The sequence below is a fragment of the Phoca vitulina genome, unplaced genomic scaffold, assembly GCF_004348235.1.
Source record: "Phoca vitulina isolate PV1807 unplaced genomic scaffold, GSC_HSeal_1.0 scaffold11, whole genome shotgun sequence".
NCBI classification, from domain to species: domain Eukaryota; kingdom Metazoa; phylum Chordata; class Mammalia; order Carnivora; family Phocidae; genus Phoca; species Phoca vitulina.
Window position 1 is genome coordinate 45,643,486 of NW_022589714.1, and position 19,630 is coordinate 45,663,115.

The following is a 19,630-nucleotide window of genomic DNA, read 5'->3' on the forward strand; positions in this document are numbered from 1 at the left end:
AGGCAGCGCCTGGAGGGGCCCTCCCGGCTTCAGCAAAGGTTCCACCCGCACCCCGTCAGCTCAGCACCGCTTGCCCATGACAGTCCCGGATTTTGCCAAGTCATTTGGTATAGTGGTCGCATGGTTACAGCGGAAGGGGTAGAGTGGGCCCAGCTAAAGCACCGAGCTCTGCCTTCTCTGGAGAAGGCAGAGCTCCCTTAATTCGCTTCTTCCCAACACCGGGTTTGTAAAACCAGCAGAACTTACAGACGGAACCCCTCGGGACCACGGGTTTCCATCTGATGGGGTCTGAGTACCAGTTGGGGTCCAGCTGAGTTCCCCAAGTGTTTCTCTGCCCTTGTTCTAGGGGAGTGGTTTCGGAGAGTTGGGGGTCTGGTGACTTTGGTCCTGCTTCTCACAGGGAAGGCCCCCCGGCGTGCTTTGGCAGAACCGATTTTCCCCAGCAGTCTAGTAGCCGTTGACTTAAGGGCAGTTTACTTTGTGTATCCTTGATCCCCGAGAGCGCAGGAGCGTGCGTGTGTGGGCGTCCTGTAAGGGGCCGCTGGTTGGGGCCTCTGAGGTCCCATACTCACTTCAGACTGCCGGAGCGCCCGGGAAGGGGAGCGCAGGTGAGGAAGGGGCGCGGGCCTGGCCTGGCTGGCACCATTTCTTTAGAGAAGGAAGGCCCTCAGAGGCATGGCTGCCTCGCGGCCTGTGACCTTTCTCCAGCGCACTGTGGTTCCCCCACCTAGCACTGTTGGGGGGCGACTTTTCTTCCTGTTGCTCTGCCCTCAAATCCTAGTTTTTTCACTGATTCCTTCCTGTGGTCCCCCAGAAGTAGGGCACTCTGGAACCTGAGCTGAGCTGGCGTTGGAGACCCTCCCTCTGACAGCCATCCCCTCGGACATGTGGAGAGGCCGCCTCTGGTGAAGAGTGGGCCGTGGGTGGGCGTGGCGGTCACCCCGAGGAGAGCCAGTGCTGCCCCCGGGTAGGACCTGGGGACTTGTGAATTTCAGGGTCCGGGCTGCACTTCCCAGGCTGTCTCCCACAGCCAGAAACGGCCAGAAAATCCCTCTGATACTGTCTCAGTTTTTAGTTGAGCAAAGTACAGGTTGTACCCCTAATGTTTTTCAGTTCAGTATTCATATGTGGATATTGTGTGTGTTAAATGTCCCCTTTGCAGGACCCTTCTGTGTTTGAGGGCTAAAGTCTCACCTACCTTTGGAGCACCTGGTATTTCCCTGTCAGTCTGGGAACTAGAGTGATAGGGTTTTTAGTTGAGAAAGGAGATGGGGTTGGAGTGGGGTAGGAGGGGAGCTGAGCTGTCAGCAAAAGGAGGGGTGACAGGAGTGGGAATGTCCTCGTGGGGAGTAAGTCTCCATCCACTCCTCCTGGAAAACCCCGTTCTGATGGACAAAGCTGGGAAGGCCTCTCATCGGCCTTTTGGGGCCCCCTGTGGTGAACGAAGCCTCAGCTGGCAGTGGTGGCCTCTGCCGGGTCCTACTCTAGCCCTTATAGCTTTGCCAGCCCCCACATGCCTGGGAGCCACGCAGCAGAGTGCTGGAGCAGAGTGCTCCCCACTCTGGTCCTTGAGGCCTCAGAGTGCCGGCCGCCCTCCCCTCTGAACATGCCCTCCTATCTTCATGGGCTTGTGCTGACACATCCCCTCTCTGCCCATTTGTCACAGCCTTTTCTGACTAGTGTGGGACACCATGTCTTGTTTCCCCAAAAATGAACTTCCAAAGAGGTCCCTGCTTCTGGTCTTGGATGGGTTCTCTTCATGTGAATGGAGGAAGAATCACGTTCAACAAAAAAGTGCTTGGACAACTGGATATTCACATGCGTAAGAATGAAGTTGGACTCCCACCTTACACCACATATGAAAATCAACTAAGAATGGATTAAAGGCTTAAATATAAGAATTGAACTATAAAACTCTTGGAAAAAAGCATAGGCGTAAATCTCTGACTTCGGATTAGGCAACGGTTTCTTAGATACAACAAGAAAAGAAATAAATTGGATATCATCAAAATTAAAAGACTATGTTCAGAGGACATCCTAAAGAAAAATTGAAAAGACAACTCACAGAATGCGAGAAAATGTTTTAAAATTATGTATCTGGTAAGGGACTTGTATCTAGACTACATAAAGAATTCCTATAACTCAAGACAAGTATCCCAGTTTAAAAATGGGCAAAAGAACTCTCTCCATAGAAAGCAGGGAAATGAAAATCAAAAGCACAATTAGATACTACTTCACACTCACTAGGATGGCTATAATTTTGAAAAGACCGATAATGGGTGCTGGTGAAGATGTGGAGAAACGGAAACCTTCGTACATTGCTGGTACGCATGTGCAATGGGGCAGCAGTCTGGCAGTTCCTAAAAAAAGTTAAGCATAGAGCGACTGCATTACCCTATGATACTGCTCCTAGGTATAGACCCAAGAGAAATGAAAACATATCCACACAAACTTTTACGTGAATGTTTATAGCAGCATCGTTCATAATAGCCAACAGGCACAAACAACCCACATGTCCCCCAGTTGACAAATGAATAAAATGTATTCTCTACAAGGGAGTATTATTTGGTAATAAAAAGGAATAAAATACCGTCACATGCTACAACATGGATAAATCTAGAAAAGATTATGCTAAGTGAAAGAAGCCAGACAGAAAAGGCCACCTATTGTATGATCCCATTTATACAAAATGTCAGAATAGACAAATCCATAGAGACAATAGATTAGTGGTTGCTTAGGGCTTGGGGTGGAAGGGGAATGAAGAGTGGCTGCTAATGGGGAAGGAGTTTCTTTTTGGGGTGTTGAGAATGTTCTAAAATTGACTGTGCTGGTGGTTGCACCACTCAATATACTAAAAACCATTGAGTGGTACACTTTAAATGAGTTATATCTTAATTTATATCATTAGGTTATATCTTAATACATTATGACACACACGCGCGCGCGCACACACACACACACACACTTTCCCGCCCTGCAGCGCTTGAAGGCATTCGCTTAACCAACTGAGCCACCCAGGCGCCCCTTTAAAATTTTTTATGATGAAGAACAGGGCCTATTAAAGTAAGAGTTAAAGGCTTATTTTCCAAAGACTTGACCTCTCTTAAACATCCTTCATAACTATTGGCGTGGTCCATCTACACACACATACACACACACACTTTCCTGCCCCGCAGCGCTCCGCGCAGTCCTGCTATGCTCCCCTGGGGGAGTGTGTCTGGGACTCCAGAACCCTTTCTCAGGATTCTTCCAAGCACCCAGGGCTGGCAAAGCCTTCTGGCCTGGTGTACCAGATGGGCCCGGGCAGCAGCACCCTGTAAAGAGGCTGTATGCCACTCCTTGATTCTGGGTCTAAAACCCAACTAAGCCTCCAAGGGTGACCCCTGGAGATGGGGGAGTCAGCCCTTGGCCCTTCCTCCTTCCTGCTGGCTGCCTGAAGATTTGAGTTGGGGAGGGGGGCAGTTATAGGAAGGAAAAGAAAGGTGCCCCAAAGGACTAGGTGGAGTGTGTGGGGAGAGGAGGTGTGTAGGAGGGGGAGCAGGTGCTGGGGCTGGAAGGGGAGCCTCTTCAGGGCCTCTCAAAGAGCCCTTCTTCGCCCGCCACCCCTCATAAGCACAGAGACTCGGTACTCTTACACAGGTTTTATTCAGGAGTCAGGGGCTGCTTCCCTTCCCTGGTCCTTACCTGCCCCCCGCCTCCCCGTGTAGAACCCCATTCAAGTGGGGCTTGTCCTTCATCTGCTCCTCACAACCCCTCTCCCCAGCTATACCAGCAAGTAGGGGGAGGGGGCACTCAGGGAGAACCCCCTACCTGCCAAGGCAGACAGTCCCAAGCCCGGTAGGCAGGGATCTCCCCTGAATCCCCCCGCCCCAGGATTGAGATGGGCGGGGCAGGAGGGGTCTGGGCCAGGTGGCAGGCCTCATGCCCCCAAGGCATCTGTGGATGAGGCACGGCCCCGCAGCCTTTCCTGCAGCCTTTCCTAGCCTTTCCTGTCCGGAGGGCCTTCAGCCAAGAAGCATCTTGTCTGGGGGGTGGGGGGCAGGGTGGGGGAGATGGCAGGAGGACAGCTGACCTCTTCAGCCTGGGAAGGCAGGAGGTCCTCCCGGGAACAGCGTCAGACTCAGATGGCTTAAGGAAGAAGCCAGGGGACTAGGAGGGGTCCAGGGGTTTCTGGGAAGCACTGAGATCCGTCCCTGGAAGAGCAGAACCACAGCCACAGGACAACTGGAGAATGAGCCCAAGTGGCCACAGGGACACTGCTCAGAACAACCTGCAGCTAGCTGAGGGGTGGACCTCCGCCCAGGCAGAGGAACGCACGGGGCGGTACCAGCAGTTGGCATTACAGAGGCCTCCTGAGGGCACGAGGGCACCGGCCTGCAGTCTGGCCAGGAGCTGGGGTCACCGGGGGCTACTGGGGCCACAGAGCAGGACCTGCCCAGGAAACTGTGGCCTCTTCCTTGGAGAAAGGCAGTCCAGAGTGGGCATGAGGCCAGGGTCTCCCCACCAGGCCTTGCCTTTGAGTGGCGGCCCCTTCAGAAGATTCCAGCCAGCACCAGGGGAGGCAGCAGCAGCAGTCCCAGAAGGGGGCCCCGGATGTGACCGGGGCCCGAGTTTAGCCCTGACTTGACGCTAGGCTTTTCAGGGCCCTCCGCACCTGTGGGGAGGGAGAGGCTTTGTCTCAGCGTGGATGCAGTTCTGCCTGGCCTCCCACCCTCCCTGCCAGGCATGCAAGTGGGGGGCCAGCAGCCAGGGAGGAAGCTCTCACTCAGAGGGTGCATGCTGGGGGCAGGGTGCCGACATTCTGGAGACAAGGAGGGAAGGTGGGACGAACGCTACAGGACTTACCTGCTAAAGATGACTGCAGAGCCAGGGTCCGCCCGCCCACGGCCTTAGCGGTGGCAGAGGTATTGGGGGAGTTGGACAGGGACTTGGAGGAGGTGTGCCCCATGTGGTCCAGTGTGGCCGGCAGCTCACCTGTCTGGTCCTGGCCTGGAAAAACTGAGGCCGAGACCTCACTGGAAGGAGACAACTCGGCCTCAGCCTTGCCCGCCTTCTGGGAGTGGGGCAGCGGCTCCCGTGTCCCTGCCAAGAATATCTTGGGGTGCAGAGAACTCTCTGGACTCTTGGAGGGCACGCTTGTCCCGCTGGCCTCTTTGTCTGCCAATTTGGAGATGAGATCATGGGTTGATTTGGAGAAGGTAGCTGGCCCCTCATCCAGGGAGAACCGGCTGTGAGTTGCCAAAAAGGAAGGGACCTCAGTTGTTAAGGAAGGTGGAGTCTCTGTTGCCATGGAGGGGGGATCTTCCGTTGCTAAGGAAGATGGGGCCTCGGTTTCTACAGCAGGTAGAGCCGTGGTTGCCAGAGGGCCTGAGACCTCTGTCACCAAGGAGGATGGAGTTTCCGTTGCCAGGGAGGAAGGGCTACTGCTTTTCCTAGAGCCTGAAGCCTCAGTTGCCAGGGAAGATGGGGCCTCAGTTAGCAGGTAGGGCAAATCCTGAGCCTCTTCCGGGCCTGTGACGGGTTCTGACAAGAAACAAGGCCTGGCGTTAGTGTAGAGCAGGACCCCACATCCCTCAGCCCACCACAATCAAGGCGAGGCGACCAAATGTCCTATGATGACACAGAAACACACATCCCCTCCAGCGACTACGTCCTTCGTTGATAACAAATGTTATTTTATTATAACATGATAACAGTGTCTCCTCTATCCACCTCCTTGTCCAAATCTTCCTCTCCGCACTCACACGACCACTATCGCAGGGACTCTCGAGCCGAGAGTCTGGGACTGCTGCTGCTGCCTCCCCTGGTGCTGGCTGGAATCTTGCCTAACGCGTCACCGCGTCGCAGGCCCGTCCCTTTCAAGTCCGCCTGGCCACGCCCACCACTAGGCCCCGCCCCACCGGGGGCCCTTTCCTCTGGCCACGCTCACCTCGCCCTACGCTCGGGGGCCGGCACACCCTGTCCCCTCCCGTCCGCTCGGAGGGTTAAAATCCGGTCACTTTGAATGACAGGGCGCCAAAGTGCGCAAGGAAAGCGAAGTGGGCTTGGGAACCCGGATAGGGTGGGCCCGCCAAGGGCGCGGGAGGTCGCGTCCCGCCAGACCCCTCCCCCTGCCCGGGCACGGCTCGGGAGTCCGGGGAGGCTCTAAGGACCATTCTGTCGGCATCCCCTGTCGCCCCTTCCTTCTCCTCCCCACCCCACCCCCAACTCACCACAGAGGGACTTCTCGCAGCGGTGGCCGGAGGGACACAGGGAGCACGGAGTCCCTTCCTGGTAGGGTCTCTTTCCCTTCACGTTCCCCCTGCGGGAGGCGAGGACGATGCTGGGGGCGGGGGCGGTCCCTAGAGACCCCTGTCCCTATCCCTCATACACATACCTAGGCCGGAAGTACCCCTGGGTCTTAACTTGCTCCCAACTAGCTTGCTGGGCCAATGAGAGCAGACTCCCATAGGTGCCCTCGCAGCTCCCCCACCGGTATGGGGTATAGGCCCCGGAGTGGCCCCCTCCCACATTCTTTTTTTTTTTTTTTAAGATTTTATTTATTTATTTGAAAGAGAGAGAGAGAGAGAGAGAGAGAACATGAGAGGGGGGAGGGTCAGTGGCAGAAGCAGACTCCCCGCGGAGCAGGGAGCAGATGCAGGACTCGATTCTGACTCCAGGATCATGACCTGAGCCGGAGGCAGGCTCCCAACCAACTGAGCCACCCAGGCCCCCCCACCCCCCACATTCCTAGACTGCCTAACTCAACCCTCCCCTTGGCTCTGCCCATCCTCTACCCCCAGGGATCCCTGGGCACTCACGGGGGCTCATAGTTGCAAACCAGCAGTTGGATATTGATCTCCTCAACACCCTGGAGCTTCTCACAGAAGTGGGAGCCACAGCCAATCCTCTCTGTCTTGGCCCAGACCACCTGAAGAAGGGGAAACCCAAGAGTTTAGCCGGGGTGAGACACCAGTAGCTAGCGTCTCTCTACACCAGTCTTCTAGGGAGAGGAGGATTCCTACAACCTGTCAGATCCAAGTGTCTGAGGACACGCAGCTTCAGGACAAAACTCTGAACAGGGGGTTTGGGAAGAATTTGTCCTGAACCATACACACTATTTCACCAGGCCTTTCTCTGAAAACCTTCCCTTTGTACATACCCTCATGAATTCCTCCTGCGTGTTGTTTGTGTTTTGTTTTTGCAACTTCCTGTGCATTTTAAACAAGGGGTATATCCAAAGGAATGAATCTCAAATGGGAGAATCTTAGAAATCAACAACAAACAAAATCCAAGGAAGAGAACAAAAGGAACCATTTTGAATGTAGAACTTCCCCCCACATCACAAGTGGGCAGGGATCTGCTCTGCTGTTTCTAAGTCTGGGTCTCCTAGCTGCTAGAAGGAGTTCTGTCTTAAGTATAACATTTTAAAAGTCAAAACAGCCTTTGCGCACCACCATGGACTGAGACCAGCAGCCTCTCCTTGCTATTTGTAGGCCTTGTCTGCTCAGGAGTCACTTAAATGGAGGCCAGTTTTTGTTGTGAGATCTGGCTCCAGCTATTAATTCTGCATACATTCCCCCGGACTGTTTTTTTTCTTTTTTTTTTTTTAAGATTTTATTTATTTATTTGACAGAGAGAGACACAGCGAGAGAGGGAACACAAGCAGGGGGAGTGGGAGAGGGAGAAGCAGGCTTCCCCCTGAGCAGGGAGCCCAATGCGGGGCTCGATCCCAGGACCCTGGGACCATGACCTGAGCCGAAGGCAGACGCCTAACGACTGAGCCACCCAGGCACCCCGGACTGTTTTTTCCTGCTTAAGTTAGCTGAGGATACCACTGCTGAGCATCTCCCAGGCAGAAATGACCCCAGAGTGCATGTGCAGTCAGCCCTGGAGAACGTTGGGGTGGTGGTAGGGCAGGCCCACTCCTGCTGGGCTCTGACAGCAATCCTAGCAGGAGGGGTGTGTGTGTGTGTGTGTGTGTGTGTGTGTGTGTGTGTGTGTTGGGGGTGGGGGGGAGTGTGAGAGGTGGCAGGGTATGGAGGGGAGGAGACAGGGAGGGCTGCTGGGCCCTCATAACTTCTTCATCTGGATGGGTGATGTCAGGATTTCCTTCCCCAAAGATTAGCACTAAAAATATCACTCAAAAGGAGCACTGGAAAGTGGAATTGGTGGAAATGGCTGGCAAGAAGTTTGTTCTTCCTTTTTCTTTTTAAAAAATTTGTCATGTTACTGTTTGAACAATAAGCATTGGGTGGAGAAGAACAAGAATTCAATAACACCAGTGTTAATTCCCCTACACACCCATATACACACACCCCTACAGCACCCTCACCCAACATCTCTTACCTGGAAACTCAAACTTTCAAAATGCAGTGAGAACCCTGACACAAGCAAGAAGTGACTGCCTGGGGCAGGAAATGATCTCAAAGGCTCCCTGAAACATTCACTCAGTGACAATTTGCTCTTATTTTACACATGGCTTTTAAAAGTAGAAGAAAAGTTAAACACACACAATTGTCTATTTGCTTTATCGGTCCCTGGCAGGTTAGAAGCAGACACCATGAGAAATGACAAAAGAGGGACAGCGAGAGAAGCCAGAAGTCGGGGGCAGTTACCGCAGGGCAAACAGCCCTGCCTAACAGGCCGGAGGACAGGATCGCTTAGAGGTCGGTCAGAACGGCCTAGTACAACAATTACCGTCCACGACACTGGCTCTGCGACACCTAACTTAGGTCCCTTCAGTAGGAGGAGGCCGAGAGGGGCCACCTAGATTTTCAAACGATTGTGTTTCTTCAAGAGTCACCTGAAAAAAGGGGCACCTGGGTGGCTCAGTCGGTTAAGCAGCTGCCTTTGGCTCGGGTCATGATCCCGGGGTCTTGGGATCGAGCCCCACGTCTGGATCCCTGCTCGGCAGAGAGCCTGCTTCTCCCTCTCCCTCTGCCTGCCACTCTGCCTACTTGTGTTCTCTCTCTATCTCTGTCAAATAAATAAATAAAATCTTTGGAAAAAAAAAAAAGTCACCTGAAAATGGTTTAGGCAGTTTGAGGAGCAGACTTCGTCAGAGGCCTGGACAACACATGAGCTCCGGTGGAAACACGACTTCTACCAAGGGTCTCGGGGGCTTAGAGTGGGGGCTCCCTGGGCTCCGAGGCTGGAAAGGGAGAGGCGGCCCCTGCCCCGCCCACTGCGCACGAGGCCCCGCCCACTCGCCGTGTAGCCCCGCCCACTGCTCTTGCACCGCCCCATCCGCCCGCCCAGGGGCCTCGCACCTGCGTGTAGTGGCCGCACATCTGGCCCTGGTCGCAGGTGGCGGTGCTGAGGTTGTAGTGCTCGCGCTCGTGGTGCCACTCCTCCATGGCCAGCGGCACGTCCAAGCCCTCTTCCGTGATGGCGAACAGGTTCTCGCCGCGCCGCCCGCGCTCCTTGTTGTGGCCCCACACGCACTGGCGCGCGTAGGCCTTGGCGAAGGCGGCCAGCTCCTCGTCCCACCTCTGCGCGGCAGGTCGGGGAGGGAGGTGAGGAACGCCTTGGGCTCGTGGAAACGGGGAGAGGGGGGTGGGAGAGGGCGGTGGGGCTCAGAGAAGAAGGTTGAAGGTGTCCTGGGGGCCTCTGGAGCCCGGAGACCCTCCCTTCCTGCGGGGTGACTCTTGGCCATGCTCAGGAACAGGGCTGTGCTCCCGGTGGGCTTCTGGGGCGAGGTGGGAGGGCTGCACGCCAGGCCATGGAGTTGGCTAAGCTTGGGACCATTTACCAGCTGCGTGATTTTAGATTGCCTAACCTTTCTGAACTCTCATGGGGCTTTGGGAACAATAAATGAGATGATGTTTGTGACGGTGTTATTATTAATTAATATTAATAAAAGGAGGGCCAATGTGCCCTGACTACCTCCCGGGGCCACCTGACTGCTCTGAAGACCACAGAATTTCCTGCGAGATGGTCAAGGGCTGCGTTGTTTATTCTGCCATCCTCCACCCCTTTCCCCACACACCATAAATATGACTTGGGTGGGGGGGACAGCACTCCCCTCTCAGGTCCCACTCTCCCCTTGTGGTCGCCCAGCCTCCACGGCTTTACCATTTCCAGGCTTCCCTCCCAAGTGCTCTCAACTCTTGTCAACTGACAGCCCCTTTCCCCCAGAAGATTAAGTGTCTCTGGGTGACCCTCACCGAGAGGCCTATTTTCAGAGGCTTGGTGTCTCAAGGGGCTGTCAGATCCCAAAGGCAGTGTTCTCCGGGGGAACCTCAGGTGAGGGCATGTGAAGTGAAGGGACCTCTGAGGTTCTCTGTGTCCCTGGCTGGGAGGACAGGCCCAGTGTGGGTGGGAAGAGGGATTAATGAAGGATTGACGAGAAAGGCCTGGATCCCATTAAACTTTGTCCTTGGCCTCTCCTAGCAATGGGAGGCCTGGCGGCAACTCTTGCCCCACCCTCCGGCGGCCCAGCCAACTGTGGGAGCCAGACAGCCTACAAAGTGCCAAGAGCTTGGGGGACCCTGAGAGGAGGGGATTGTGTGGCTCCTCACCCACACACAGTTCTCAGGAGCGGCTGCCTGGGGTGGGCATGGGAACACAGGCCTGGGACAGCCTCTCCCTCCCTGGGTGTTTTGTCACTGCTCCCTGAGGTTCTCTCAGACTCTGGCAGGTAAGGGGAGATTGGGAGTGGGAATGTGGCAGGGTGCGGGGGACCAGGAGCAGGGGGTCTGGGAGGACCTGCAGGGCTCCAGACTGGACTGTGAGCTCCTTCAGGGTAAGATGGTGATGTGGCCCCAGTGTCTGGCACAGAGCAGGTGCTCAATAGACATTCATCAGCTCAGTAGACATTTGTCAGCTCCCTACAGAGCCCAGCTGGGATTCCTATTCCGACTGGATGCATGGAGTCCCACCAGTAGAGTCCTGTGGGTCTCAAGGCTTCTCAGTCTTCCAGAGACCCCTGTGGATTTTTTGAGAGTCACGGCACCCACCCACATTGGCCACATGGTCACCATCTGCAAACAAGTCCATTCATCCATTCACTCATCACTCACTCGTTCAACAGTCCGAGGCACCGTGCCAGCCCGGAGCTGAGAGCAAGGACCGAGAAGCCCAAGTTCACATTGTCGTACATAAACTGCTGATTGGGCCACCATGTGGTACATGACAGATTTGCAATAGGCAGTGTAGAGGCACCGAGGAGGGCCATTTAGCCCAAGGTGAGGGTGGAGAAGGGGCACTAAGCTAAGTGTTGAAACCGAGGCATTGGTCAGGTGGAGAGAACAGGAGGCACAGCGTGAGCAAAGGCATGGAGGTGAGAAACAGCGTTTTGGCTGGGGAAGGACAAACTGTTGAGGATACTGAGGGAGAAACTGAGCAGGAGAGGAAGCTGGAGGCTCAGCAGGGGCCAGACACACAGAAAGAACCTTCTCGGGAGATGGAGCTTTATCCTGAGGCAGTCAGGAGCCAGTGAGAGCCATTGAACGGTGTTGAGCAAGGTCAGGCCCGTGTGTGGGATTATTCATTTTGGCAGCGGAGGCCAGAGGCTGAGGAAGCAGGTAGAAGCTCTTCTAGGAGTCCTTGGGAGAAGTAATGAAAGACTGGACCACGGTTGTACCAAGGGACGAGGATGGGGGAGTAGGGTTCAAGGAAAATCAAACCTTCTGGGAGGTAAAGGTAGTAACGATTAGATGTGGAAGCTAAGGGAGAGAAAAGAGCTCGTGATAACTGCCACCTGCCTCACCCTGGACCCATTCCCTCTTTTGTTAATCACACACTTATTGAGCACTTACTGTATGCCACACACTGTTCTAAGTGCTTTCTAAATGTTCACTCATTTAACCCTCACAACCATCCTACAAGGGAGTTACTATGTTGTCATCATCTTCAGTTTACAGATGAGGAAGCTGAGGCACAGAGAGGTTAAGTAACTTAGCCAAGGTCATGTAGCTAATGAATGGCAGAATCAAGATTTGAATGAGGCCACCTGGCTCCACAGTTTCTGTATTTCCCACTCCTGAGGTTGAGCCTGAGCCTTGTTCCAAATTTGTCCTGGTGTCCCAGTCCGTCCCCTCCTCCCATCACCTCCCACCAGACGGCATCATATCCCCTGAGTATCCAAACTGCTTCCCAGAATGTTGCCCCAGCCCAAGGTCCACCTCTGTCCACAAAGCAGCTCCTGGATGGGTAGCCCCCAGCTTCAGCCAACAAGACTGTAGGGCATCAGGGGTCTACAAATGGGGAAACTGAGGCTCAATAATGCATTCCAGGCCTCAATCAGGGAGCTATTGACAGAGCTGGAACCAGCATCCAGTGCTCCTGACCTATCATCTGCAGTTCCTGGTTGCCAGGCCGACAGGGCTTGAATGGTGGTGCTGTGTGCATTTCTAGAGGCCTTCCTTGATCTTTGTCACACGTCTTCCCGTCTGACCCTCAGGGTAGGGATTGCCTGTCCCAAGTGATAGATCAGGAAATGGAAGCCTTTGAAGGTAAAGGGACGTACCCAGAGTCCCTTTGCCAGATTGAGCAGAGCTACTGGAACTCCAGTCCTGGACCCTCAGGCTCGCTGCTGTGTTCCCCAGATGTGACGGGCACTAGCTATGGGGTTCCTGGATGCTGCTCCTGAACCTCCCAGGGCACCTGAGGGTGGCCAGAGAGGATGGGCCTGATCAGCCTTCCGGGGGGGGGGGGGGGTAGGAACGAGGTGAATTACTGATTTTCTCTCTCTTGCTCTCTCTCTTTTTAAAGATTTTATTTATTTATTTGAGAGAGAGCGAGAGCACACGAGTGGCGTGAGGGGCAGAGGGAGAGGGAGAAGCAGGCTCCCGCTGAGCAGGGAGCCCAACGCTGGGTTCGATCTCAGGACCCTGGGATCATGACCTGAGCTGAAGGCAGACGCTTAACTGACTGAGCCAGGAGCCCTGATTTTCCCTCTTTTCATCTTGAGCATAAACATCCTGCCCCTAACCCTACCATCAAGTAACTCTCCCTCTTGACAGAGGTAAATTGCCACCCCAAATCTGGCTTCCGTCATCTATAAGCATGTCTCTGTACGTTTACTACATTTGCATGTCTCCCCACAAGTATACTTGTGTAGTAGTTTTTACATGTTTTTAAACCTCATGTAAATATGCCCTCCTGTATATATATTTTTTGAGATTTCATCCCCCGCCCCCGCCAGTGTTCTATCTGGGAGATTCAGCCCATGTTGATGTAGCCCATATGTAGCTCTAATGGTGACCCCATTTTACAGATGCGAAACTGATGGTCCTTACTAGGTTAAGGGACCCACCCCAAATCGCAGGTCTTGTTGTGGGACCGAGACAGAATGTGAACTGTGTGATGCAGAGCCCTCTCTGCTTCTGGCTCCTGTTCTCGCCCACCTCCTCATACATCCCTCCTCCCCCAGTGCTGGGACCCATCCTCCTGTCCCCCTGTCCTCTCCTCATTGCCTTGGAAGGCATCTGAAAGACCGTCTTCACCAAGGTGTTTGGGAACTTCCTACGTTCCCCCTATGAGGGGCACCTGCATTTTAGGAAGTGCTGGGAAGGGGCCATTGGAGTGGGAAGCTGGGGCTCCCAGGCCTGGCTCTACCAGCTGTGTGACTTGAAAGCCCCTGAGGGACCGGCAAGTCCCTCGGAGCCTCAGTTTCCCGATCTGTAGAATGGGGCTGCTTCTGGGGACCTGTGAATTACATAATGTCTCTGTCACTGACCAGAGAGATGAGTCTCTGAGGTAGCTTCAGCTCGAGGGTGGGAGGGAAGGGGGGGCCCGCCCAGCACCCCTTCAGTCCCGGCAGGTGAGTGGCCCCTGGCCGCACTCACCATCTGCAGCATGTCCGCGGCAGGGGGAGCCACCTGGGCCCGGTAGAGGTTGTGAAGCTCCACCATCACGCGCTTCTCATCATCAGTGAGGGCGCCGGCAGGGCCCCCAGTGGCTGCCAGCAGCAGCAGGAACAGCGGACTGCAGGGGCCGTGCATGGTGGCCAGTCCTCTCAGCCTCTCCCGGCCAGGGGTCTGGCAGCTGGATTTAAAGTCCTTCCCACACAAGCACCACCCTGGCTGGGGCGGCGGGAGGGGCCGTCTGCAGGCCTGGCCCAGCTCACACAGTGTCTCCAGGAGGGCTGGGTGCTTGGGTCCTGACCAGAGTTGAGTCCACTCCCAGCATTGATCTCCCCTCAGAGTCCTTGGCAAGAGCCTCCTTTCTCTGGGTAACAGGGGCTCAGGCCAAGTGCTGTGTGCATTCCACTGCCCCTCCTGTGTGGTGGACAGGTCCTCAGGGGCAAAAATATAGTAACCCAGGTCGCACCCACTGGGTGCTGAGGACAAGTAGGAGGATGGAAACCACGTGGACCCTACCCCTGAGGATTGGGCAAGATGAGGAAGATGTACTTGGCTTATGGAAGGACGCAGGAACACAAGATGTATTTGGTAAAAAAAAAAAAAAAAAAAAAAAAAAAAGACGGGCCAACCAAAACCTGAATCCTGGTTTTGCTCCTTTGCTCGCTGTGTTTTTGGCAGTTTTCTTAATCAGATCAGTGGCAGTAATAGTACCCACCTCATAGGGCTGGAAGGAGGATTAAGTGAGATCAAATGTATGTAAGGACCCAGGACAGCACCTGCCACTCAGAACAGTGGACAACAACTACCCACATGGCGTGGCCTTGGCCAGCTCCCAGCCCCAGGGGGGGGGCAGGACTCCTGGCCACGGGAAAAGACACTGAGGTGGTTCCCACTCTCGTTGTATCCTGGAATAGGGCTTTTCGATACGGATAAAATGTTGGCTTCTTCATACCCTTTATGAATGCATATGCTTGAGGTGCTCGTTTGGAAGTGGGATGCTGGGATCTTTCCTGCTCTGAACATCTAGAAAATAGAATGTGTCTGTTTTTGAAATCAAGAGAGAGCAGAAAAGCAGAGGGATGAGTGAGCTGATGCAGCAGGAGTTCTGAGGGGAGGGCATTAGAAAGGAAGCAGGCCCAGTGGCCAAGCACTTACACTGTAATGACCATGCAAGGCAGGGACCAAGGTCTTGGCCTTCATGAGGCAGGAATTTGGAAACCAGTACTCTTGGGTTGGGCTGGGATCCTTAAAGCCTGCACTCTCAGGGAATGGGGACCTAGAAAAAGCCTACTCACTGGCTTTCTGGCTTTGGAAAGCGGCAAGAAAACTTGTCTCTGCTCAGGTTTCCGGGTAAAAACAAAAGCAAAAACAAAAACAACTTGGATCACACACACACACACACACGCACCTGTTAGAACTAATTTAAAAATTCAGCAAAGTTGTAAGACAAGAAATCAGCACACAAAACAAGTGGTATTTCTATATACTACCAATGAATAACTCAAAAAGGAAATTAAGAAACAATTCCATTTACAATAGCAATAAAAAGAATAAAATACTTAGGAGTAAACTTAACCAAGGAGGCACAAGACTTGCGCATTTAAAACTACAAAACATTGCTGAAAGAAATTAAAGAAGACACGAATAAATGAAAAGACATCCCACGTTCATGGATTAGAAGTCTTAATACTACCGAAAGCAATCTACAGGGTCAGTGCAATCCCTATCAAAATCCCAATGATGTTTTTTTGCAGAAATAAAAAAAATCCATCCCCCAAAATCATATGAAATCTCAAAGGATTCTAAACAATCTTGAGAAAGAGAAACAAAGTTGGAGGTCTCACATTTCCTGATTTTAAAACTAACTTCAAAGCTACAGTAATCAAAACAGTGTGGTATTGACATAAAAAACAGACGTATAGACCAATGGAATAGACTACAGATCCCAGTAATAAACTCTTGCATATATGATCAAATGATTTTTTTTTTTTTAAGATTTTATTTATTTGCGAGAGAGAGAATGAGAGACAGAGAGCATGAGAGGGAAGAGGGTCAGAGGGAGAAGCAGACTCCCTGCTGAGCAGGGAGCCCCATGTGGGACTCGATCCAGGGACTCCAGGATCATGACCTGAGCCGAAGGCAGTCGCTTAACCAACTGAGCCACCCAGGTGCCCGCGATCAAATGATTTTTGACAAGGGTGTCAAAACCATTTAAAGGGGAAAGGGCAGTCTTTTCAACAAACTGTGCTGGGAAAACTGGATACCCACATGCAAATGAATGAAGTTGGACCTTTACTTTGCACTATATACAAAAATCAACTCAAAATGGATCAGAGACCTATGCATAAGAGCTAAAACTACAAAACAAGAGAAGAAAACATAAGGGAAGAACTTCATGACATTGGATTTGGCAGGGATTTTTTTGGGTGTGACACTAAAATAAAGGCAACAAAAGAAAATATAGATGAATTTCATCTCAAAGTATGAAATCAAAGTATGAAATCTGCTCAGGTCTCTGGGTAAAAACAAAAGCAAAAACAAAAACTTGGATCATACACACACACACACACACACACACCTGTTAGAACTAATTTAAAAATTCAGCAAAGTTGTAAGATATGAAATCACACAAAACAAGTGGTATTTCTATATACTAACAATGAATAACTCAAAAAGGAAATTAAGAAACAATTCCATTTACAATAGTAATGAATACAATAGCAGTGAAAAGGCAACCCATGGAATGGGAGGCAATACTATGAAATCATATATCTGATAAGGGACTAATATAGATAAAGAACTCCTACAATTCAAGAACAAAACAACCCAAACAACCTGAATAAAAAATGGACAGAGGACTTGAATAGACATTTCTCCAAAGAAGATATACAAGTGAGCAAAAAGCATGTGAAAAGATGCTCAATGTCACCAGTCATTAGGGAAATGCAAATCAAAACCACAATAAGATATCACTTCATACCCATTAGGATGGCTATTATAACAACAACACTCCCCCCAAAATAGCAAGTGTTGGCAAAGATACAGTGAAATTAACACCCTTGTGCATGAGGCTGAAAATGTAAAATGGTGCAGCCACTGCAGAAGACAGTATGGTGGTTACTGAGAAAAACCAAACAGAATTACATTATGATCCAACAAGTCTACTTCTGGATATATATCCAAAAGAAGTTAAAGCAGAGATTCGGACAGAGAGTGAAACACAAATGTCCACAGCAGCACTATTCACAATAGCTAAAACGTGGAAAGGACCCAAATGCCCATCAGTGAACAATGGATAAACAAAATGTGGTCTATGCATACAATGAAATATTATTCAGCCTTCAAAAGGTAGGGAATCCTGTCACAGGGTATGACATGGATGAACCCTGAAGACATTCTGCTAAGTGAAATAAGCCAGACACAAAAAGACAGATATTGTATGATTCCACTTACATGAGGGACATAGAGTAGTCAGATTCATAGAGACAGAAAGTAGAATGGTAGTTTCCAGGGGCTGGAGGAGAGGGAAATGAAGAGTCATTTTTTAATGGGTACAGTTTCAGTTTGGGAAGATGAAAAATTCTGGAACCGGATGTGGGGATGGTTGCACAACAATGTGAAAGTACTTAATGCCACTGAACTATATGCATAAAAATGGGTAAAATAGTAAATTTTATGGTATGCATATTTTACCACAGACAAAACAAAACTTGGAAATTCTTTTTTTTTTTTTAAGATTTTATTTATTTGAGAGAGAGAATGCACACAGGCAGGGGGAGAGGCAGAGGGAGAGGGAGAAGCAGGCTCCTCGCTGAGCAGGGAGCCTGATGCAGGACTCAATCCCAGGACCCTGGAATCATGACCTGAGCTGAAGGCAGATGCTTAAGTGACTGAGCCACCCGGGCGCCCCAAAACTTGGGAATTTTTTCGTCCAGAGTGGGATGGATATTGAGTAGTGGTGGTGGTGGTGGGAGTAATCTCAGCAGAAATAAGGTAAAATCATGTCTGGAGGGAGCTTTCACGACCCAGGCCACTTGGGCCATCCACGAGAGAAAACAATCCTCAGCTTTAGCGCACAATCAGAAATTATAAAACACATGAGGAACTGAGCTCCTGCGAGCAGCAGCATACAAAACAAATTTGAGATAATAGAACAATCTGGAAGACTTTCAAATAACTATATTAATGATGATGAAGGAAATAAATAGGTAGCTGGAAAAGGGAGCAGGCAGATTTAGGAGGTAGAATGGAGCGTGGTGGGAGAGAATTTGAAGAGTTCAGGGGCTTGAGATAGAAATAGGGAGATTTAGAAGAAAACTTCCCAGGGAGTAAAGTGCTGAGACCCCGCCTGGAGGGGGCTGGACAGAAACGGGAAGGCCAAGGTTCTCAGATGCCTCCCAGGCAGAAGCAGGCAGGGTGCTCAGGCTGCCCTGTGTGGCCACCCCCGAGGCCTCTGCCTGGCCCCTTGACAGCAGGGAAGAACAGCTTTGTAGGCTCAGTACACTGGGCAGCATTCACTCGCTCCTCATTCATTCATTCAGCAAAGATTCACAGAGCTTCTCTGATGTGCCAGGCGCTGAGCTGGGTAAGATAGACCTGGTCCCCACTGTCATGAAGCAGGAGATCCACCAGGAAACATGAATAGCGTTGTGGGGAGAAGAGTGTGGGGCTTTCTAGCTGGGTGGCCTTGGGCAAGCTATTTCCCTGCTTGCTGGCCTCGGTTTTCTCATCTGTATATTGGACTTAGAACAGAAGCCACTCCATAGGATGGTTGGGAGCATTAAATGAGTTAATACACAGGTAGGTCTTGGGATAGTGTCTGGCACCTTCTAAGTGCTCACTGAGTTAGCCAGTATGAATGTATTTTTATTATTATTATTATTATTATTATTACAGGTGGGAGAATTAACAGGGCCTCAAGTTGTAGCAGAGAGAAAAAAATACAGCAACCTCCTCGCCTTTTCCCCTGGGCAGCTGGAAGGGGAGGACACGCATAACTCTAAGGGGCTGGGGCGCTGGTGTGAGTTGGGGGTGGGGGAGGGCGGAGAAGGAGGAGCCTGGTTTGCCTGAGAGCGAAGGGTGAGTTGGGAACAAAGACTTGGGAGGTTGACCATAGCTAGCCTCCGCGTCTGGGGACAAGGGCGTGCGGCCAGGAAGGCCCACTCTGCACGTGCACATTCCCGAGTGGTTCTCAGAGCCCTTGCCACGTGGGCGATCTCATTTACTCCTCATATGACAGCTCTGAGGTGGGTCTCGTCATCACCGCACACAAGGAAACGTGCTCAGAGAGGTTCTGTGCCTGAGGTTGGGGGCGGCTGGGACCAGAGCCTGGGAGCTGCCGCTAGGGGGAGCAAGAGAGCGAGAGAGCGGGAGAGCGGGCGTTGCGGGCCCGCTGCCAGGAGAGAGAGGCGGGGAGGACAGACGGGAGGTCAAGTTAGGGGAATGCGAGAGGGAAGGAGAGGGGGAGGGAGAGGTGACAGAATCAGGCACACAGAGGATTGGCTGTGGTTTTCATCAACTGTGTTGTTTTTTTTTTTAAAGATTTTATTTATTTATTTGACAGAGAGAGACACAGCGAGAGAGGAAACACAAGCAGGGGGAGTGGGAGAGGGAGAAGCAGGCTTCCTGCTGAGCAGGGAGCCGGGTGCGGGACTCGATCCCGGGATCATGACCTGAGCGAAGGCAGACGCTTAACGACTGAGCCACCCAGGCGCCCCTCAACTGTGTTTTTATCTGTAAACCAGGATTGGGAGGAAATAAACCTTTTCTTTGTTATTTTTAAATTTTAATTAATATAAAGTTATATATAATTTATTTCTAAATCTAAACTTACATAAATA

General features: G+C 51.8%; 1 protein-coding gene across 1 annotated transcript; it reads right to left on the reverse strand.

Moving 5' to 3' along the window:
• Positions 1-2,678: 2,678 nt before the first annotated feature.
• PI16 (peptidase inhibitor 16) lies at positions 2,679-13,946 on the reverse strand. The gene is made up of 6 exons (XM_032409911.1): positions 13,773-13,946; positions 9,252-9,473; positions 6,801-6,910; positions 6,213-6,301; positions 4,846-5,523; positions 2,679-4,654 (listed from the first exon to the last, which is right to left on the reverse strand). The coding sequence occupies exons 1-6, from the start codon at positions 13,926-13,928 to the stop codon at positions 4,533-4,535; spliced, it is 1,377 nt and encodes a 458-aa protein (XP_032265802.1). The 5' UTR covers positions 13,929-13,946; the 3' UTR covers positions 2,679-4,532.
• Between the last annotated feature and the right edge of the window lie 5,684 nt (positions 13,947-19,630).

Coding starts and splice junctions, on each gene's coding strand:
- PI16 (XM_032409911.1), bottom strand. CDS start 13,928: ATGCACGGCCCCTGCAGTCCGCTGTTCCTGCTGCTGCTGGCAGCCACT. Junction 5,524..6,212: donor CTGCGAGAAGTCCCTCTGTG/GTGAGTTGGGGG, acceptor GTTTCTTGTCAG/AACCCGTCACAGGCCCGGAA. Junction 4,655..4,845: donor TCTGCAGTCATCTTTAGCAG/GTAAGTCCTGTA, acceptor CCCTCCCCACAG/GTGCGGAGGGCCCTGAAAAG.